This window comes from Euprymna scolopes, chromosome 4, assembly GCF_053919585.1.
Source record: "Euprymna scolopes isolate OS-2025 chromosome 4, ASM5391958v1, whole genome shotgun sequence".
In the NCBI taxonomy this organism is placed as follows: Eukaryota; Metazoa; Mollusca; class Cephalopoda; order Sepiida; family Sepiolidae; genus Euprymna; species Euprymna scolopes.
Window position 1 is genome coordinate 62,379,618 of NC_136485.1, and position 22,202 is coordinate 62,401,819.

The window sequence follows — 22,202 nt, forward strand, 5'->3', positions numbered from 1 at the left end:
TTGCCAGATTAAAATAAAAGAATTTTGATTGCAATCATGTGACTATCGTCAGACTGAAACAAAGACAGACGAGTAATTCAGTTTCATTTTTAAAACAAGTATAAAAATTAATAGCTATTTATCTTTTGTGGAGTTTGAACCGTTGAAAAATGTTAAAAGCATAAAGCTTGTTTTGTTCATAATCATAGGTGGGTGTGTTGTCTTGGTAAAATGAATAAGTTTGAAACATTCAGCATCTTACTGCATAAGAATGCCTCCTGCGTTTATAATGCCGGGGAGAAAATAGAAGGTTCTGTCCGTGTGGTATTAAAAAAATCAATGAAAATAAGAGGTAAGCATTTTTTTTTTTTTCAGATTTTGTTTTTTATTTTCATTTTCTTTCTATTTTTTTTTTTTTTAATCCTTATTTAAATGTGAACACATTCTATGAAAAATGAAGATGGAGAAAAAAATATCCTTTGTCAGTTTTCATACTAATGTTCATTTTTAAATACATTTGTCTTTATCGCCGAAGTTAAAAAAACAAAAAAAAACAAGAACATTTTTATGTACGGCGTTAGTTGATGTAACATCTCAAAAGCTAAACAAAATGTTTTGGGTTCCAAAATAATGTGACCACACGGGTTTGGTATTTGCAAGAACCCGGATCTTTACTTCATCTCTATTATTAATTTAGATTTTGTATCTGTCTGTCTGAAACCGAAACTATATTATTATTTTTTTTTAATGACCAATTCAGTTCAATCTACTATTTCAGACTAATGTACCATCTTTCAATGCTCAATTCAAAGGAAAGTTAGTGTAGTATCTGTTCTGTTATCACTATATCATCCTCTCAGGTATTATCACCTTCTTTTTTAGAAGGAAGGGGGTGTATTATCCGTTCTGTGGTTATGATACTATACTCACAGGGGTAGGATAGTATCTGTTCTCTGATCATGATACCATACTCCCAGGCATTATCTCTTCCTTCGTAAGGGGTTGTAATGCATGTGTTCCGTGGTTATGATACAATACTTCCGGTGATTACCTCTTCCTTTTTGGAGGACAGTATAATATCTGTTCTGTGATTATAATACTATACTCTCAGGAATTACTTCTTCCTTTTTGGGGGGAGTAGTATCATATCTCTTCTGCTGTCATGAGAACATCCTACCAAACATTATTCCCTACTTGGGGGTGGGGTAGTATTATGATATCTGTTCTGTAGTTACGATACTAAACTCCCAGGGATTACCTTTTCTTTTTTTGGTGGAGGGTAGTATAATATCTGTTCTGTAGTCATGATACCATACTCCCAGGCATTATCTCTTTCTTCGTGACTGGTAGTATATGTGTTTTGTGGTCATGATACCATAATCTCAGGGATTACCTTTTTCTTTTTGGGAGTAGTATAGTACCTGTTCTGTGATTATGATATCATACTCCCAGGGATTACCTATTCCTTTTGGTATAGTATGGTATGGTATAGTGTATGTTATTTTGTTATTATACTATCCTATCAAACATTATTTTCTTCTCCTCGGGTATCACCATGTTTTGTTTTTGTTTTTTTCACTAAAATTTTCTGTCTATCTATCTGTGAACTATTTTGAAGTTATCAGACCTAGAACTTGAAATTTAGTAATGATCCCTTAGCCATAAAGATTGTCCTTGTGAGTCATGATCATCCCCTCTCAGTTTGAAAATCGAATTTTAATGAGTTTCAAAACATGGTTATGTTACACAAAATTTGTTATATGAAAGGGCTGTCCCTTTCTTATGTAAAAAAGAAGCAGACTAGATAAGTGAAAATGATATTAGGAAAAGGCTAGAATCGAACCCTGTAGGCAAGTGTTAATGATAATAATGGAAATTGGAATCTTAAGGATTTCGGTCCATTGTTAATTCTATTAAATAGTTAAATATTGTTTATCTTGGAAAAAGAGTCGATTGTCCATTCTTTTAGAAATCTGGATATTAAATATGTCAGTTAAAAGAATGGGCAATATGGGTTAAAAAAAATATTGTTTAAAAATAGGTTAGATATTAAACAATTAGAATTGATTCTTTGTTTGCCAAAAGTGTGTTTGGACAAACATTTGTAAATCCACGTGAAAGTAGTCACGTTGGTAAACACATTTCTGACGTCATAAACAAAGGAGATTTCTCAATATAGGAATCTGAGGGTTCGAAGTTAGAGAGTTGATGAGGATCAGATAATCAGAGCAGATCACACACGGTGATAGGCAGGTGGAGAGTGGGAGCCCTTTAGAGGTGAAGGGAGGAAAGTAGACCATATAGATCCAAATTTGATTTCCTGACATCACCGATCAGCCGGTCGAATAATAAAGGAACCATCTATGTTTGTAACTATTTGTCGCGTGTCGTCACTCCTTACAACGAAAAAAGGTAAATGTGTTTTTATCATCATCTTATAATGAACTCTTGTATAACCCCCTTGCAAGTAATGTGTCTCCATCAACAATAATGTATCTCCTCCCCTTCTATGTGTTAAGAACAGTTGCATCATATCATCCAGTCTGTCATAATATGAAGTCCCCAAGAATCATCCCAGCCAGATATAAATGGCTCTATCTTTATCATCACAGTCGTCATGATGTTCAAAAAACTGTTATAAATGTCCCCCTTAGTATTGTCATCACAATCGTTATATATGTGCCCCTAACATGAATCCCCGTTATACATGTCCCATTATGTCCCCAATAGGACCCCCCACAACACAACAACGCAAATAAGTTCTAAAAAAATTTAACAAATGTTTTACCATTCTTTAAGTTAAAACATTCTATGTCCATAACTTCATGCTTGTAAGCTGTATTTTTACACGGTTTTTACGATATTTCTACTGCATTGAAGTAGTGGGTACACGAAATAATTTCTAACTTAATAGGTCTCATACTTTCTACTAAGTTCCAATCCCTGTCACCTCCCTGCAGAGTTGCATCCCATTGCTTGTATTGGGGACCAGGATATAAATACCCTAACTTGCTATAAAAGAAAATAATGAAACGAATGGAATGAAGGAAACAAAACTCAGTTGCTGAATAAAATAAACATGTTGTTTATTTTCTGTCGAAAATAAAATGGTTTAGGTGAAACACGTGTTCATTCAGGCGTTGACGACTACATGCATGGAAAAGAAAGGAATGAAGTCGAGGACGAGAAATGGCCGTCCCACGCGTAGAAAGTAAATAGAAAGGTAGTGTTTGCCTCAGCAAAACCGTGCGTTCATGATAGCAGTCGTCCACGTGGAAAAGTTTTCAAACTAAGAGCTATGGACGCCGAACTTGCCTGGTTGACGAAACCAGGCAAAAGGGAAGAAAGAGGAAGTTGAATAGTGTGGTGGACTTTTATATCGGGGTGAGTGTTCTGACTGCTCATGTCTAAAATTCCTTTCGGGGGAAGTGACGTTTCCCATGTGTGCGTACATATGCACGTATGTGTGCGTACATGTGTGTACGTTAGCGTGTGTGTGTGTATGCACGTGAGTGTATATATGTGAACGTGAATATATGTACGTGTCTGTGCGTATGTGCGTGCGTACATGTTGGCGTGTATATGTGAGGAAAACATGTTCGAACACTTGTTCATAAAGCACTTCCATGGAATGTGGTCCAATGAACTTCCTGCGCCTCCTAAATGAATATCCGGGAGACCGGCATGCAGTAGTAATAACTTGAATTAATTGTGACATCCCTTTTCTTCTTTCTGTAATAAAAGCATTCTCTCTCTTCAGTTTCTGGTATCTGTTTCGTTGGGTCACTGTAATTTCTATGTCACCACGTGGTGACCGCTGCTATTACATTTAAGAGGAGGAAGGAAAGAACCAGAAACGCGTCCGTTCACGTCAAATACTTTATTTAGACTCCCCCTGATATTAACCAAGGGCAAGTAACTCTTTATTATTACACATTTCCGTTTGTCGAAATCCTTTTTTTCTTCTTCTTCTTTATTTACAAACAGTTTTAACCTTTATTTACAAATAGTAACATTTATTATCTTTGCAAACAAAGTCTTTCAAGTAGTTCGGTTTTTTTTATAATCGTCCTCTGCTTGATACAGTTGTCTCCTGTTTTTGCTTAACTTCGCTTCTTCTGGAGGAGTTGTCTACGTTTTCCAAAATAGGTAGTAAATGTTTTCTGTTCCTTTTTAGACTTTCTCCAGAGTTCAACTTTACTGTATATGTCCTATTTTTCTTATTTGTTGCTGTGACTATACCAGTATTCCTCCACATTTTCTCTTCATCCGTTTTCTCTCGGATTCTGTCTCCCACTCTTAGTGGTTTCAAGTCTTTACTTCCATGTCTTTTATCATAATTTATTTTACTTTTTGTTTTGTAAACCCCATCTCTGTTGCTGCGTTTCTTTTTGTGGATAATTTTGTTTCCATTCGTTTTGTTTTACTGCGTCAACCAATTTTTCCTTCATTTCAGCCATTTGCTGTCTCACTTGTTCGTAGCTGGGTGCTATTTCTATAGCCTTTTCCAAGCTTAGGTCGTCTCTAAGTTGTAGTTTTTCAGATAGCTCTCCACTTCTTAACCCGATGACCAGCCTGTCTCTTATTTGGTTATTTTTGTGTGGAAAATCACAGTTTTCCGATAGTTCGTGAAGTCCCCGAATAAATTGTTCTATCGATTCGCCTTCCCTTTGTGTTCTGAGGTGAAATTTTGCGCGCTCGTGCATAATATTTTTTTTTCGGCATGAAGTGGCCTTCAAATTTGTTCAGTATCACGTCGAAACTCTTTTCATCTTTCATTTTTCTTGAAAGAGAACGACTTATATATCTGTTCGGCGTCCGGTCCCATACAATACACAAGCGTGCTAATTTGTGCATCGGGCGACTCTTCATATAATTTTGTCGCACTCCGAAAACGTTGAAATCGCTCTCGCCATATCCTCCACTGGTTCGGTTGCGTAAAGTCAAAACGCTCTGGGGCTGAAGTCTAAACATATTTCTTTTTTTTTTCTCGTTATAAGGTTTCCTTACCCAAAGAAAAATATTTATCCCAATCCGACACCATGTTTCGTCGGGTCCCTGTAATTTCTATGTCACCACGTGGTGACCGCTGCTATTACATTTAAGAGGAGGAAGGAAAGAACCAGAAACGCATCCGTTCACGTCAAATACTTTATTTAGACTCCCCCTGATATTAACCAAGGGCAAGTAACTCTTTATTATTACACAGTATCAGCAGGCAATTTTATGGCTTTGTTTTTCTTTGGTATCCCCCATTGTTCTGCGAGACTGTGAACATGGCAGTGTATACGAAAAAATCGTCCCCGATAATGTTTTACGTCAAACATCAATGTTAGTTTTATTTTTTAAAAAAAAACAAAAAAAAAACGAGATGTTTTATTTTTTTTTTTTTTACTTACATTATAAACTTTATTTGGACTTTTTACCAAATTTTTGCATACATAAAAAAATAGACTTAATAGATCTTTTATAATATTTTAGATGCATAAAATATATTTTGGGATCAATAGAGGACATTTTTAGGTAAATGTGTAGCAACGTAAATTATTTGACAAACAAAAATTTATAAAAACTATGTTTATATCAAACACATTATTAGACACGAAAGCTGAAATAAAAAAAAAAGAAAAATTAATTTTTATTTTTTCATCATTTTTTATTAGACTAAATGTACGACATTTGAGATCGCTGTATTGCTTTTAACATTTGGCCTTTCTAAGGTTTGACAGATTGGCCTTTTTAAGGCCAAATTTGGCGTTTTTTGCGCTCTTCTTTCAAAAACATAGTTCATGAAAGAGCGTAAAAAGACCCAAATTTGGCCTTTAAAAGGTCAATCCGTCAAACCTTAGAAAGGCTAAATTTTCAAAACAATATTGTAGTACATTTAGTTCCAATCATCAGGGGTCCCTAAGATAAAACTTTTGTGCTTATTAAAAAAAAATGATGCCTTGGATTTTTATACTTTCTGAAAAGTTGTAACTAACTGATTTTTATATAATTGTATCTTTCTGTACTTCACGATAACTCTTGGGTGTGCTCCAGGGGCTCTTTTAGGGCTAATAAAAACACTCCATTTTTGGAACTATTTTACCATATTTATCCAAAATTTTCTGTGTATATCTGTTTAGCAGTTTTGCATGGTGCTGAACTCAAATTTAAATATGTTAAGGCCTTGGACTTTTGAGGCTAAATGGGGGGGGGGCAAATACTGAACTTAGTCATTTTTTATGCCTCGTTCACTGTGCACTTACGAGGACCATGAATACTTCACTTGTTTAAATAGAAATCGCTCATGATAAGACATACAGCCACTTGTTGTAACAAGAATCAAAAATGATCATCTCATCAGGCCAGGAATCAAAAATGATCATCTCATTATAGTTAAAGATTATAGTTAGGAGGAAAACAGTCAGCAGGAAAAGAGTTTTATAAACCTGTAGTTTTTTGAAAAAAGCTACTGAATAGGAAGCTGTATTACAATAGGAAGCTGTATTACAAAACAGCGAATTGATGAAGACCACTAGACAAACGAGTCAAACGAGCTGGAATAAATGAAGCAGGGAATATATCAAATAATTCTCAAGGACACATGCTATAATAATATTTATAGAAAAGACTGAGACTAGCAACATCACGTCTGTGTAAGAGAGAGCAGTCAGAGAAGAAGAAAGGGTGCAACCAATAAAATTACGGATACGTTTCTGCACCTTATTAAATGGGACAAAGATTCACCAGTCTAGATATGACAACGATGTTACATACAAAGTCTGATAGTAGATTTATAGAAATAGAGAATAGCCTCAGGTGTGCAAAAATGTTTGAAGCGATAGAGAAAGAAAACAAATATGTATATAAAATATAAATATATAAAAGAAATATACATAAACAATATATATAAAAGAATAATTTGCATAGGGAATCATACTTATAAAAATACCAATGCTGATAATAATGATATACATTGCTATTGTTATTATTATAGTTAATAATGATATACATTGCTATTGTTATTATATTTAATAATGATATACATTGCTATTGTTATTATTATATTTAATAATGATATACATTGCTATTGTTATTATTATATTTAATAATGATATACATTGCTATTGTTATATTTAATAATGATATACATTGCTATTGTTATTATATTTAATAATGATATACATTGCTATTGTTATTATATTTAATAATGATATACATTGCTATTATTATTATATTTAATAATGATATACATTGCTATTGTTATTATATTCAATAATGATATACATTGCTATTGTTATTATTATATTTAACTTGCTATAATTATAACTTTTATAATTATAAATAAAATCAGTGCCTAAACCTAAACGTAAATTCTATGAACAAAAGCTTCTTTCTTAGAACTGCACACCTGTGGAACTCTCTTCCATTTGCCTGCTTTCCGTCTGACTACAATATGGTCGTCTTCAAGTCCAACACAAGCAAGTTCTTGATGAGCCGTTTCCCTTAAGTAATCCAATTTGCCAAATTTCCACTATTAACGATTACTACATTGTCCCATTGACTACTGTACACTCTTTAACCCTTATCCTCGAGCGGCCTCTAGGCCTTGATAAGTGCTGACTCCTATGTAAAAAAAAAACTATATTACTGTACAATCACAACAAAACATATAGAATAAAACAATCAACACAAAAGATTCAAGTCGACTAATGTGCTGAATGTGAAATAGTTTGCATTGTATGCATAGGAATGTATACGAGAAAAAAATAGATTTAATGTGTGAAGTCAAAGAAAGATTGGATGAAAAAGTTTTGGCATCGATTTTCCGCAAGGGCAGAAAAAAATAGATTTAATGTGTGAAGTCAAAGAAAGATTGGATGAAAAAGTTTTGGCATCGATTTTCCGCAAGGGCAGAAAAGAGAAGAAAATAGACACACGATTGAAAGACACGAATAGAGGCTTTTAGTAATATTAGTTATATATGTTGAGGTGAAAACATGTAGCAGTAGTATTTATTACAACAACAACAACAACAACAATGGCAGCAGCAGCAGAATTATTTCAAATATTTTCTTGATTCGAATACTTTCCACTAATTGGAGCAAATACTTAATTTCGATTTGTTCCCTATGCAAGACGAGCACCAGTTCCAGATAATTAAGACAGTGCATCTACACTTTTCAACCTTTTTAGCGATAAAAGTGCTAAGCTGCTAACCTCCCCACGTCACTCGGAACAACTACCAAATCCCTTTATTGATGCACAAATAAAACCCGCCTTGAGTCTCAGGTTATCAGCATTTCTTTTTTTTTTTTTCATTTTATTATCAGTTTGTTCAATATGGGGATGCAACATCCTATAGGATGCCAAGCCGAGAGATCTTTTTAATATTCTGACCGTCCATTTAAGTGCAATTTTTTGCATCTCTCTTGCACTTGATTCACCGGGTATATTTGCCAGGTAGTTTTTGAAATTCTTTTCCATGAGTGCAGTTAATGATTAGAATGATAGAGATCTTCTTAAGATTCCCGTTTCTTTTAATGTGAATTCAACTTACACAGATGATGATACTAATAATAATCAAATTTACCAAATTTCCACTACTAACGATTACTATTATATTGTCTCTTTGACTACTGTACATTCATTAATCTTTATCCTCGAGTGGCCTCCGGGCCTTAATAAGTGGTGACTCCTCTGTAAAAAAATAAATAAAATAATGTGTTTTGAAACTTTTCAACTACCATGGAATTTCCACAGGTTCTGCTAGTTTTACTAATTTTCATTATATATCACTATTTCTTCTTCTTCTTCGTCTTATTATTATTATTATTATTATTATTATTATTATTATTATTATTATTATTAATTATTTACTATTTATTACTACCTACTTATGTATATATATATATATATATATATATATATATATATATATATATATATATATATATATATATATATATATATATATATATAGTAGTGTTTTCCTTCCTAAATACTGTTGAAAGTTTAATCAGTTTTTAAAAGCAATATTTTAAAGCAATTTTTTTTTTTTTATTTAATCAATGATTTTTTTTTTATAATTTGCTGGAATGGAATTTTCGTTTTATTCCAGGAATTTTAGTGAAACTAACTGGAAAGGCAGAACTTGAGTGGAGTGAAAATAGTGTTCAAATTGGTTACAATCCGACCTATTACAAAAATCATGAAACGTATATTGACTTGGCAATTATTCTTTTTGGACAAGGTAAAAAAATCTTTTTTACATTTTTCACATACAAGTTATTTGTGTATAATATATATATATATATATATATATATATATATATATATATATAAACATCATATTATATATAAAATTATATTATATATTATATAGTATTATATAAAAGGAAATTTGTGTGTGTGTGAGTTCATTCCCTACAGACTCCGCAATGACTGCGTTGGTTTTTATGAAATTTTACACAAATGTACTTTATGCATCTGGCAGTGTTCTTAGGTTTTGTATCGGAATGTTTCTGATAAGTAGTGATAATCGAAATAATCCGATGAAAGAAAGAACAGGCGATTTTGACCAAAGTTAACACCTTATACAGCCTAACATCATAAGTGTATTTGAAAAGTTTATTACGACACAAGCAGTCTTTGATATGATATGAGCACATTTAAACGAGTGTTTCTGTTTAGATCACAATTGAACTACGATACTCGACTTCCACATTTTAAACTTTTATTCAAGCCATTGTATATAAAATAATTTTATAAAATCAACAGTATGTTCTCTACAGTGCAATGTATAATTTATGTTATGTTTTATTGTGGACTAAGTCTCTGCAAGGAGCTATTTGAAGCCTGCTCCTGATGCACTGCGATGGTTATCCAACCAGAAGAGGCAATCAATTGATTTGATGGAAAAATAGGTGAGTTCACTAATTTTGATGACAATAAAAATATGAGATTGTGAAGTATGTATGTATGTATATATATATCTGATTTTAAAAAACCATAAAGCAGGAGACCAGTATCCGCATTAAGATGATCTGCAGTTTAACTTGTTGCTGGCTATCTTGTTCTTGCTTGTTGCTAGATCTCAACATTTTGAACCGAGAAAGAGACTTAGCTGTCATACAAAGCTAAGACTCTGTAACATCGTCTGTGTATAGATACTCCCTCAGGCATTTGTCTATTAAAATGGTTCTGTGGCGATGGAAGTCATTTTTGGGCTCATGGACTTTAAGTGTCTGAGAGTGTGGCACTCGTCTGACAAGACGTTGCAATCATCATATATGTATGTGTGTGTGTGTGTATATATATGTAAATTCATATATATGTATATATATTTTTATATATATGTATGTGTGTATATATATGTATATATATATGTACGTATATATATATGTATGTATGTGTATCTATATATATATATATATATATATATATATATATATATATATAACTACTTAATTTACTCACATAAAATTAATATACGAAAGTACAGATTTATGCGTAAACTTTAATTTACTTCAAAAGTGCTCAATACGTAGGTAGAGCTAGTTAGTAAGTCATAAAATGTATATGGCGATTAAGCTACACTGAATATTCCGCGTTTCATCCACTCTAGGATTCTTCAGGCTTGAATCAGCCTGAAGAATCCTAGAGTGGATGAAACGCGGAATATTCAGTGTAGCTTAATCGGCATATACATTTTATGACTTACTCTATATATATATATATATATATATACATATTTCAAGAGTAATGTTTTCTAGTTATGGCAAGATATTATAATATAATAGTATAATAGATAGTACTATACCAAATATGCTAAATTTGTCTCAATGATATTCAGAGCGTATATATATATATATATATATATATATATATATATATATATATATATATTTTAAATTGGGGATGTGGGGTGGGCATCAGAATCGGAAAAGACTGTGCCTATTCTCCTTTGCTAAAAAACCGATCCCTTTAATTTTTTTTTTTAATTTCTTTCTTCAACTTAATTTTACCATTGTTGGTAAATGTAATGTTCTGAAACAATGAAAATGAGATAACCTTGTGTGTTGAGAGAGTTACGTCCCCTGGGACATCCGGGTTGGGATCTCTGGAAATTTTACCAAACGAAGAAGTACATGTTTATTTTTCTATCCCTTCTTAATAAAAGCCTATCCAGTTGTCCCATTGCGGTAATAACTGATATTTAGCACATATCGATTACCTCATTTACTAAATATGGCAGTAAGTAAAAAGAGGCACTCTAAGTAGGGAGTCGAGCAGCAAGATGGCTGTTCGAATTACATTTATATTCATATATGTTAGTACAGACGGGAAAGCAGGATACAGTGAAGGTGTGGAATTTTACTGCCGATTGGATTAGTCTGGAGTATAAGTTATGGTGTTTTTGTGGGTTTTCTGTTCATACACAAATCGAAACCTGCAATTGATTGACAAAAGAGAAAAGGCAGAGTACACACCTAAAGTAATAGATTTTATAATGTTAAAACCTGAGTTCAAATCTCACATTAGTCTTTCAGATTTTTTTTTTTAACTGGATATATGTTTTATAACCTTAAAGAAATTAACATAACAATCGCTTTAAAATCATTGCATAACTATTTTTTTTTATTTAAAATGGAGGCGGAGAAACCTAGAGGCCTCCATTTTAAATTTCATATTGTTGGATTTTATCCATTTTAATAATCATAAATATTTTTTATAAGCTAAGTGACTTTCTTTATTTTTGTCTTTGTTTTTTTTTTTTGTTGTTGTTTTTGTTTTTTGATAATCCACAAAAAGGTCGACATAAGAGTATTCAGCATTAGTTCAAAGAGAATTATTTTTGTATAAAAGCATAAATTTCTAAGGTTTTTTTTCCCCAATAACAACGTCCATCATAGTTACATACTCTCTCATCCAAATTGTTAGGTCTCAGATATGACCTTAAACTATATCCAATGGTGAGGCCCTAGCTTGCAGGTTTTTTGGGGAGTATGGAGCCACCCTTTAATTGCCATTGCTCCTAGGTCCATTCTGACCCTGAGTGGTAGTACCTGCTAGGGTCCCAACTATGGGTTAAATAGAAACCTACTAAAAAAAAACAAATATACTCTATGAAAAAATTGTTCTTCAAAATCACTGGATTCGGCATTAAATAACCTGAAAAGAGTTGATATGCCGTAAAACGAAACCAACCAACCAAATTGTTAGTAGCAGATTTTCCACAAAAATTTATAATTATTTTTCCCCATACTACCTATAACATGACGATTTCAATGATGCATCTCTGCTACTGATTCACGTCCATGACAGAAGTTGCTTTCTTAGAGTCTCACACAGTCAATATCTGCAACAGAGTGATGAAACTTTCAGTTTATGAATACATCAGTTGAATCATCATAACAATTCAATTTGCTATCCCCTCTGATCCATTCTGGTGGGATAAAAAATAGGCAACATTACTTTTGGAAGTATGTTATTTTGTAATCTTATTACATTATATGTATACTAGCAGTGAGACCCAGCGCTGCCCAGTCTTGAATTAGGATTAATGAATGTTCCATGCTTCCAATATTTTTATTTTCATCAAAATCGGTGAACTTGCCAATTTTTCAATCAAATCGATTGATTACCTGCTCTAGTTAGGGAGTTAATACCATGCATCTGAAGGAAACTTTACCACATGCCTGCTTTCCAGCTAACTACAACATGGTTGTCTTCAAGTCTGATGTAAACATGTTTTTTCCAAGTCGTCATCTTTTAATAATCAAATTCAATCCAATTTCTACCACTACCATCACTATGCTGCTGTCTCGCTGGCCACCACTTTTATTGCCATCAAAAGCGCCTATTTTTCAATCAAATCAATTAATTGCCTGCTCTAGTCGGGACCCACTGTGGTGGATTGCAAGGAAGCTTCACATGCTTCCCTGCAGTAACTTATTACACTATACATCGTAATCTGCATTGCACTGTAGAGAGAATACAGTTGATTTTATAATGTTTTTCATATACTGGCTTGAAGTAAAGTTTAAAATGGAAACGTTAAGTATCATGATTCAATCGTGTTCTATGCAGAAACATCCATTTCAGACACGCCCCTGCCTTATCAAAGCACCCACTGTTGATTCTATATGGCAGTCCCCTCTGCTTGTGCGGTGATAAAACTTCTAAAATGCACTTGTGCATCAGCATGTACATTTGGGTCAAAATCAGACTGTTCCTTCTTTAATCGGATTTTTTTTTATTATCGTGTTTTTTATACTTATCAGTGTAATTCTGAGACAAAACCTATCTAAGAACACTACCAGACACATAAAAGACATTTGTGTGAAATCTTTAAAATAATCGTCCCAGGCGTTTCCGAATCCATAGGGAACTCGCACGCACACACACACACACACACACACACACTCACTCACTCACTCACTCACTCACAAAGTTCCTTTTATATAAGTAAAGATTCTTACTTGTGCCTTGAAAGAAGTTATGCATAAGAAGTTATGCATGGTATGATATTTTGGGAATATTTACCATCATCAGATGTGTGTTCAACTTTAATTCAAGCGTGCATATGGAGGCTGTTGTTTATGAAAGATTTGGCAAAATTTGAAATCGTTTGGAAATTAAGTTAATGTTTTTTTTAATTTTGCTTCCTCTAAACTTACTGCTCAATATTTATATTTTTATTATATATGTTTCTAACTTTGAAATTTTTATTTTCAATTTAATTCTCTGCGTTCTGTCTGGCTAATTTAATTGGTTTCAATTATCTAGTTAAAGGGAGACAATTCTGCCAAGACAAATTATTGCGTGACTATTTTCCTGTTCAAATTAACTTGACTATTTTAATAAAGAGCGGCCATTTTTTTTTAAATTAATCTTGCATTGAAAAGGCTTCTACTTTCAATTATTTAAATATTTCAAACCTATCAATGCTTCTGAGTATTTTTTTAAGTTGTAAATTGATTCATTTATTTTAGTAATAAATTTTGGTATTACATCTAAAAGGTTTTATTATACTTCTTTCTTTTTATCTAGGACCCAACAGTAACAAACAAATCGAGCTCTTGGAAGGTGAACATAAGTTTCCCTTCAAGTTTCACTTACCAGTAAACATTCCATCATCATTTGAACATAAATACGGCAAAATAAAGTATTTGCTAAAAGCGGTCATAGACAAACCCTGGACCTTTGACTACATACGTGAAATTCCTTTGACAGTGAAAAGTGCACTTGACTTGAACACTCAGTATGAAGCTAAGGTAATTTCTCATTTTTGATCTATTTAGGGACAAAGAATGAATAATTTTTTTCTTAATATTTATTATTAATTTTTCTTAGATACTATTCATCCGGGGCAACGCTGATCAAGAAAATACTAACTTTGTGGTTCTTTGCTTTGTCATTCTGACTTTTACTTGGACGTATAAACATACACGCAGACATTCAGATATTCCAACAAAATTCAAGAACGGTATGTCATGAAGGTTCTCAGATTTTCTTCAAATCTTTAGCATCTCAAAGACAATCGATTATGAACTACTAATCTACAAAGATTAGAGTTTGAGTTGTATTTTTTAAATTGCAATATGGGAAACATCTATAATATAAATCTCACCTGTCTGTTTAAATGTATGTATGTATGTATGTATGTATGTATGTATGTACCAAAGGGCGAATGAACCCTTTTTGGGGGTTAACGGCCAACTAGCACCGTGTATGTTTGTGTGTATGTATGTGTGCATTGGGGTGGAGAGGGCTCCCGTAAGCCGTGGTGAAGGCAACCTTTCTAGGAGAAGCAAATCTCTAATTTAAAAAACCATAAAGCGGGAGACCAGTACCCGTATTAAGCTGGTCTGCAGTTTAACTTGTTGCTGGCTATCTTACTCTTGCTTGTTGCTGGATCTCAACATTTTGAACCGAGAGAAAGGCTTAGCTGTCGTACAAAGCTAAGACTCTGTAACATCGTCTGTGTATAGATACTCCCTCACGCATTTGTATATTAAAATGGTCCTGTGGCGATGGAAGTCATTTTTGGGCTCGTGTCTGCGGGAGTGGCACTCGTCTGATAAGGCGGTGCAATCATCATGTATGTACTACTGGGTTACATGGTACCAGTAGCATATGACATGTGGAAAAGTTGTGATGCGTGTAGGTCTGAAATGCTGGAAGCATGTAGTAATTGGTCTGCCATTATTACATGTATCTGTGTATATATATATATATATATATATATATATATATACATGTGTATGTATAGGTGTATGTATAGATGTATGTATGCTTATGTACATGTGTATGTGTATGTGTGTATATCTATGTTTATATGTATGTATATGTGTGTTTGTGTGTATGTGTGCATGTATGTATATGGGCGTGTGTATGTGTATTTATGCATGTGTGTATGTATGCATATATATGTGTGTATGTGTGGGCATGTATGTATATGTGTATGAGTGCATATTTACGTACATGTATGTATATGTAGGTAAGTGTGTGTGTATATATGCATGTGCGTATGTGCACGTATGGATGTATGTATGTATATATGTATATGTGTGTATGTATTTGTAGGTGTGTATGTATGTATATCTGTATGTATGAGTGCATATTTACGTACGTGTATGTATATGTAGGTAAGTGTGTGTGTACATATGTATGTGCGTATGTGTACGTATGTATGTATGTATATGTGTATGTATTTGTAGGTGTGTTTGTATATCCCTTTTTTTTTTCATTTTTCTTAAACTTTTTCTTCTAGGGGATGGGACATCCAACCAGATGTCTGACATTTACCCCTATTTTAGTGAGTCCAACCAAGAGATCTTTTCAGGATTCTATGCATGTGTGTCTGTATATGTATGTTTGTGTATTCATGGTGTATGTACATATATGTGCATGTTTACAGATATGTGTGTATCTGTATATATGTATATTTGCGTTTAAATATATATATATATGTGTGTGTATGCATGCCAATGACCGTCTTGTGTATGTTTATGTATAAGTATGTCTATGTATGCATATATGTAGTGTGTATTTATGTATGCATATACGTGGGTTATTTGTATGTGTGTATGTGCATATGTGTATGCATGCGTGCATGTATGTATATGTATATATACCAGTGACCGTCGTCTTTAGTGTCATGTCTGCTTGTGCGTGTGAATTTTTTTTTTTTTTTTCCAGCAGGACTAAAGTTAAGGTTATCTTCGGGCTCATGGACTTTCAGTACCTGAGGGAGTGGCACTCGTCTGACAAGACGTTGCAATCATTACTACTGGGTTACATGGTACCAGTAGCATATGACATGATCTGACATACCTGCCTCATTGTCGGGTCACCGGCGACTAAACTGGTTCCCCCACCAGACTTGTTTGGTGAGGAGGGTGGCTAGTTTCCCTGAAGGATTAAAAATAAGACCTTCCAAGGGGTGAATGAACCCTTTTTCGGGGTCAACGGCCAACTAGCACCGTGTGTGTTTGTGTGTGTGTATGTGTTGGGGTAGAGAGGTAGAGAGGTAGAAGACAATCTCTGATTTAAAAAACCATAAAGCGGGAGACCAGTACCCGCATTAAGATGGTCTGCAGTTTAACTTGTTGCTGGCTATCTTACTCTTGCTTGTTGCTGGATCTCAACATTTTGAACAGAGAGAGAGACTTAGCTGTCGTACAAAGCTAAGACTCTGTAACATCATCTGTGTATAGATATACTCCCTCAGGCATTTGTCTATTAAAATGGTCCATGTGGCGATGGAAGTAATTTTTGGGCTCATGGACTTTTAGTGTGTGAGGGAGTGGCACTCGTCTGACAAGATGTTGCAATCATCATGTATGTACTAACCATCATTGTTATCATTGAATACTCCTTCATGTATATTCTACATGTATGTGTATGTGTACATGCATATGTATGTACATGTATATATGTATGCGTGTATGTGTGTATGTGCATGTTGGCATGTGTGTTCGTGTGCGTTTTTCTAAATGTATGTTTGCATGCATCTGTATGTATGCTTGTATGTGTACATGCATGTGTTTATTTCCATGTATATGTGGGGTGGAGAGGGCTCCCAAAAGCCGTAGTGAAGGCAACCTTTCTAGGAGAAGCAAATCTCTGATTAAAAAAAAAACATAAAGCGGGAGACCAGTACCCGCATTAAGATGGTCTGCAGTTTAACTTGTTGCTGGCTATCTTGCTCTTGCTTTTTGCTGGATCTCAGCATTTTGAACAGAGAGAGAGACTTAGCTGTCATAGTCTATAAAAAATAGTCCTGTGGCGATGGAAAAGTTGTGATGCATGTAGGCATGAAATGCTGGAAGCATGTAATAATTGATTTGCCATAATTCTATGTATCTCTGTAGATATGTATGTATATGTTTATGCATGTTTACATATGTACATGTGTATGTATATGTATGTATATCTATGTATATATGTATATATGTATGTGTGTATATATATTTATGTGTGTTTGTATGTATATACGTATATATATATGGTTGTGTGTGTATGTATATGTATGTGTATATATGCATATATGTGTGTATGTGTACATATGCATATATATATGTATGTGTATATATGCATATGTATGTGTATAGATGCATATATATGCATGTGTATGTATATATAGGTAAATGTATATGTATGTATGTATATGGGCATATATGTGCACGTATATGTATGTGTATATGTATGTATATGTGTGTATGTATTTGTATATGTGTGCATATATGTATATGTGTATGTATGCGTGTGTGTATGTATATGTATGTATGTGCCTATTTACTATGCCTTCCCACGGGACAGAGTTAGACACCAGGGTCGTTTTTTTAACATGGAGAAAAGGTACAAAAATAAAAATTATTGTCTCAGTCGTGAAGGATTTCTCCTCCACCGAAAGAGAACAAGAAATAGAAGTGCAGCATCTGAAGAACAGATTTTATTTAGTCGTTACGGCCCCGACCTTGGCATTATCTACTGCCAAGGCCTTATTAGGGGTCCGTAACAACTTAGGCACCAGGGCCAGTAGGGGGAAGTGGGGAAAAATAGGGGTCTTTGCTGGTCCTAGGCTAGACTTGCGTTTGATAGCAAGTACTTTATTAAGTAAAACCTATACTAGAGTTTCTATCACGCACTATTTGCATAACCGCCTTACATTCTTACCAGGACCTACTTAAAATAACAGCTCCCCAGCTTACACGGATGGCGGGCGACATTCACGCTGAAAAGATTTTAAAACAAATATGTACAGGAACAAAACAAAACTTATTTATATACAAAATAAAGTTTTTTTTTTTTTTTTTTTTTTTTTTTTTTATTATTAATGGGGGTGGAATGATGGGAGGGGGGCAAACTAGAAAACACCCAAAAAGAAAGAAAAAGAAAGCAAATAAACAAAATGCCTATGGGGGCAGGTTAGTAAGGGACCCTCCCTACCTAATAGCTGGTCTGTCATTGTGAAACGCCCACTGTCTTCCGCTCCTCTCCCCGGGGGGAAGAGGTGAAAGCAAGCAGGTCGTTCCCTAGAGGGGAGTGGAGGACCTAAGGGTATGTGTGAAAAATAACTTGGGGTTGGGGTAAACCGGGGTGGATGGCGTCTTCCAAGATAAAAGTGCGTAATGGGCAAAAATAGGCCGGGGACAAAATAAACAAGTGGACTGGGCATCTTTGGAAGCTCTCTTAGTGCCAATCTAACGAAAAAATAAAAGACTACGGGAACAGGATAACATGCATACTACCCTAGTCTAGGCCCTAATAAAGCATAAGCTATCCACTCTTGGTGGTTAAACACCTACCTAGCCTACTCCTACCCATCGTATAAGGTTGACCTTATATTACTTTACATAAGGGGCTGGGTTCCGAGAAAACCAAACCTCAGCACCTTAGGAACAATACCACTAGGGTGGAAACACTAACTCGAACCTGGCTCCTCGTCGGATGCACAAACTAGTGTTGTGCACCCATCTCCTATCAAAGTCGATGCGGGGCAATCTTTTCCAATCACATCTGATTTTTATTTTAAGTTGATGCTTAAAATAAAGGACCAGATCCTGATCGGAAGCAGATTGCCCCTCATAGACAATGCTCAGACGTGTAACCCACGTCACTAACCTAGCTACAGCCAGTATCGCCAGAAACACCGCCCGTTTCTCCCTGATAAACGGCGGGTCCACATTGTCAACCACGTACGCCAAATCAAGTGGCACCGACCGCTCGGGGTCGATGCGAGCCGTTACCCCTTCGACATACCTCCAGAGACTCCGCACCCCGCTGCAAAGAAAGAACGCGTGTTCACGCGTTTCGTCCTCGTCCTCGTTCTCATCGTTGCAGCGTGGGCACGGGGGAAAATAATAATCGGGATCCCGGAAATCCCTGGCAAGTCGGTCGAAGAGAGGCAACGCATCCCGGACTAGCCTCCACGTTACCGAAAATTCTGAATTATTAATGTAGCTACTGGCGGGCGCCCAACTCCAAAGCGAGAGAACCTCCCCCCTCGACAGATGTAGCCGCTCCACCAGCGGATCGTTCGCGGTACCCTCCACTAACTCCTCATATAGCCTCCACCTAGGCCGTGCAAGGTCATTGGACCCCGGCAATGCCCTAAGGGCGGCTCGACATTCGGTCAGGAAGCGCCCTTCCCCCGCTGGTCGACGGCGACCTTCGGCGGCGGGGTTGGTTAATAGCCGTGGGAAAGCGCGCTGCACGGCCGGAACCCAGGGTGCCTCCTCTATCAGTGTCCGACTCAGGAACGCCAGTCTTTCTGCGTGTTGATGGCTGCGCAGATCAGGCATCCCCAAGCCTCCCTCGCTAAGCTTCTGCGTACAGACCTGTCTACGGACATACGGCTTTCCTCCCTTCCAGAGCAGTTTGAAAAGGAGTCGCTCTAAAGCCTTACAGCGGTCCGCAGGCAGGGGAAGAACAGATAAACCGTAAAGGATCAACGGAAACACGTAAGTGGCGCATGCCTCCGCACGACCCTTCAAGGACAATCTCCTCCGAATCCAAGTCACGACAGACGATTCGATCTTAGTCTGTACTTCCGACCAATTCTTGTCCAGCTGGAGATCCGGCCCGAACCACACACCGAGGATCTTAACCGGGCCATCAGTCCAGCCGAACGCACCTGGAAGCGAGTTTACCCCGGTCCAGGCGCTCAACCGCAGGCCGACGGACTTGCTGCGATTGATCACGGCCCCTGTGACAACTTCGTACTCAGCGATCGCCTCTATCACCGCTTCGATGTCGTTACGACTGGCTGCGAAAACGGTGACGTCATCGGCGTACGCGGACACCCTGGCAAATCGGCCGCCAGGTAGAGCAATGCCGCGTAGGACATAGAGCAGAGGCGACAGCGGACAGCCCTGCCGCACCGACCGGGAGACCCCAAAGGACTCCGACAACCTACCATTGACTTGCACCACCACCGCGGGGTCACGATACAGGGCGAAGATCCACTTGCGGAAGTCCGGACCAAAGCCGGCGGCCTCCACAACAGCCCTCAGGAACCCATGGTCCACCCTATCGAACGCCTTGGACTGATCTAAATTGATCAGCGCGGCTTCTGTGTCGTCTTCTAACCCCTCTATTATCGTGCGCACCAAGTGCAGATTGTTTTGAATTGTTCGACCCTTCACAGCGTAGTTCTGATCCGGTTCGACCAACTCGTCGATAACAACCTGCAGTCGGTTTGCAAGAATACGGGCCAAAATCTTAAAATCTGCGTTAAGCAGAGTTATGGGCCTATAATCATCTAAGTTCCCCCCACCATGTTGGTTTCCCTTCTTCAGAAGCGTGACCACTCCTTTGGTTACCTGCCTCGGGATCGAGTCCTGGGCAAACCAGTGGTTAAACACGCCCGTCAAAAGGGGCACAAACATGGGCGACAGCCTCAAGTACAGTTCGTAGGGCAAACCATCGAGCCCCGGAGATTTGTTGTGGCCAACCTGCTTCAACGCAGTAATGACCTCACGCTCCGTAACCACCCCCTCGCAACTAGCCGCTCGGGCCGCAGTAAGGCGGGGCGAGCCAGCTAAATAGCTGCCAAACTCCTGGCCGCGGAGTCTGGGTAGTTTGGTGAAGTGCTCCTCCAAATGTTGCCGAAACCCATTGCAGATCTCCCGCGTCGACACGAGAGAACGTCCTTCCAGGTTTTTCACCTCCCGAATGTACCCATCCGAGCCGCGTCTTAAAGCGGCCCCACGCTCAACAGCGTCAACGTTCACGGCTTCGTTGGAGACTCTATTTAACCTAGCCCTAACTACTTGACCTTCATATCGCTTGCTAGCCAAGCGACTGAGGTCCCCCTTAATTAGTGGTAGATCTAGGGAATCCCCCCCTGCCACCGCCCGGGTCAATCTATCCTCTAGGTGCTTTTTGGTCCGAGCCCTAGTTAAAGCGAGGCTTTGGCTATATTGGACACAAAAATGCCTAATGGTGACCTTAAGATTAACCCACCACCTACTCCCGGTAACCGCCCCCACTAACTCCCTCTGAATTAGTGTCGTCAGCTGCTCCCGGAAGTCGACCGACTCCAACAAGGAGGCGTTCATCTTCCAGTAGCCAGCCAACCTAGGCCTATTACCTAACTTCAAACGGGCCAACACAAGTTTGTGGTCCGAATGCCCTAACCAGTGGAACGTGGGACAAGATAGAAAATCTACGTCGCCCCTTCTAATTAACATCCTGTCCAAGTATGTACTTGGACTGGCGGCCGCACTAGTATGCCACGTCCACATCTCCCTCCCGGGGTGATCCAGACGGAACCTGTCGACCAGATCGCACGAGGCCATCAGGTCAGACAGGCTGCTTTCACACCTACCCGTCCCACTAGGCCCCCCGACCTTATCTAACTTGGGGTCCAGGATGGCATTCCAGTCCCCCATTAAAACTACTCGCTCCGGACCCGAAGAGAGAAACCCCTCCACCCGCCGAAAAAAGGAAACCCTCTCGCTTTGGATGTTGGGCGCATAAACTGCCATGATCCGGAATGCGCTGCTGCTAACGGCAACATCGACCACGACCAGCCTCCCATGAGCGTCCGCATGAACAAGTGTAACCGTCGCAGATAGGGTGCGACTTACTAGCACAGAAACCCCCCGGCTCTGGAGACTGCCATATGCTGAGTAAACATCAAAATCGTTCACCAGCACATCGCAGTCCCCAGCCCCAACAAAGTGGGTCTCCTGTATTGCAGCTATGTCTACCTCAAGGGCCAT

General features: G+C 37.2%; 1 protein-coding gene across 2 annotated transcripts in view; it reads left to right on the forward strand.

The window, feature by feature from the left end:
* The window catches only part of LOC145267823 (arrestin domain-containing protein 17-like), a 37,012-nt gene continuing 14,810 nt past the window's right edge, over positions 1–22,202 (forward strand). Inside the window, exons 1-3 of one of the 2 annotated variants that reach the window (XM_080123329.1) lie at positions 1–331; positions 9,086–9,217; positions 14,020–14,243. In XM_080123329.1, the coding sequence (XP_079979455.1) occupies positions 211–331; positions 9,086–9,217; positions 14,020–14,243 (477 nt within the window). In that variant the 5' untranslated portion in view covers positions 1–210. The remainder of the gene's footprint in view (positions 332–9,085; positions 9,218–14,019; positions 14,244–22,202) is intronic. The other variant, XM_080123328.1, reaches the window with a different exon arrangement.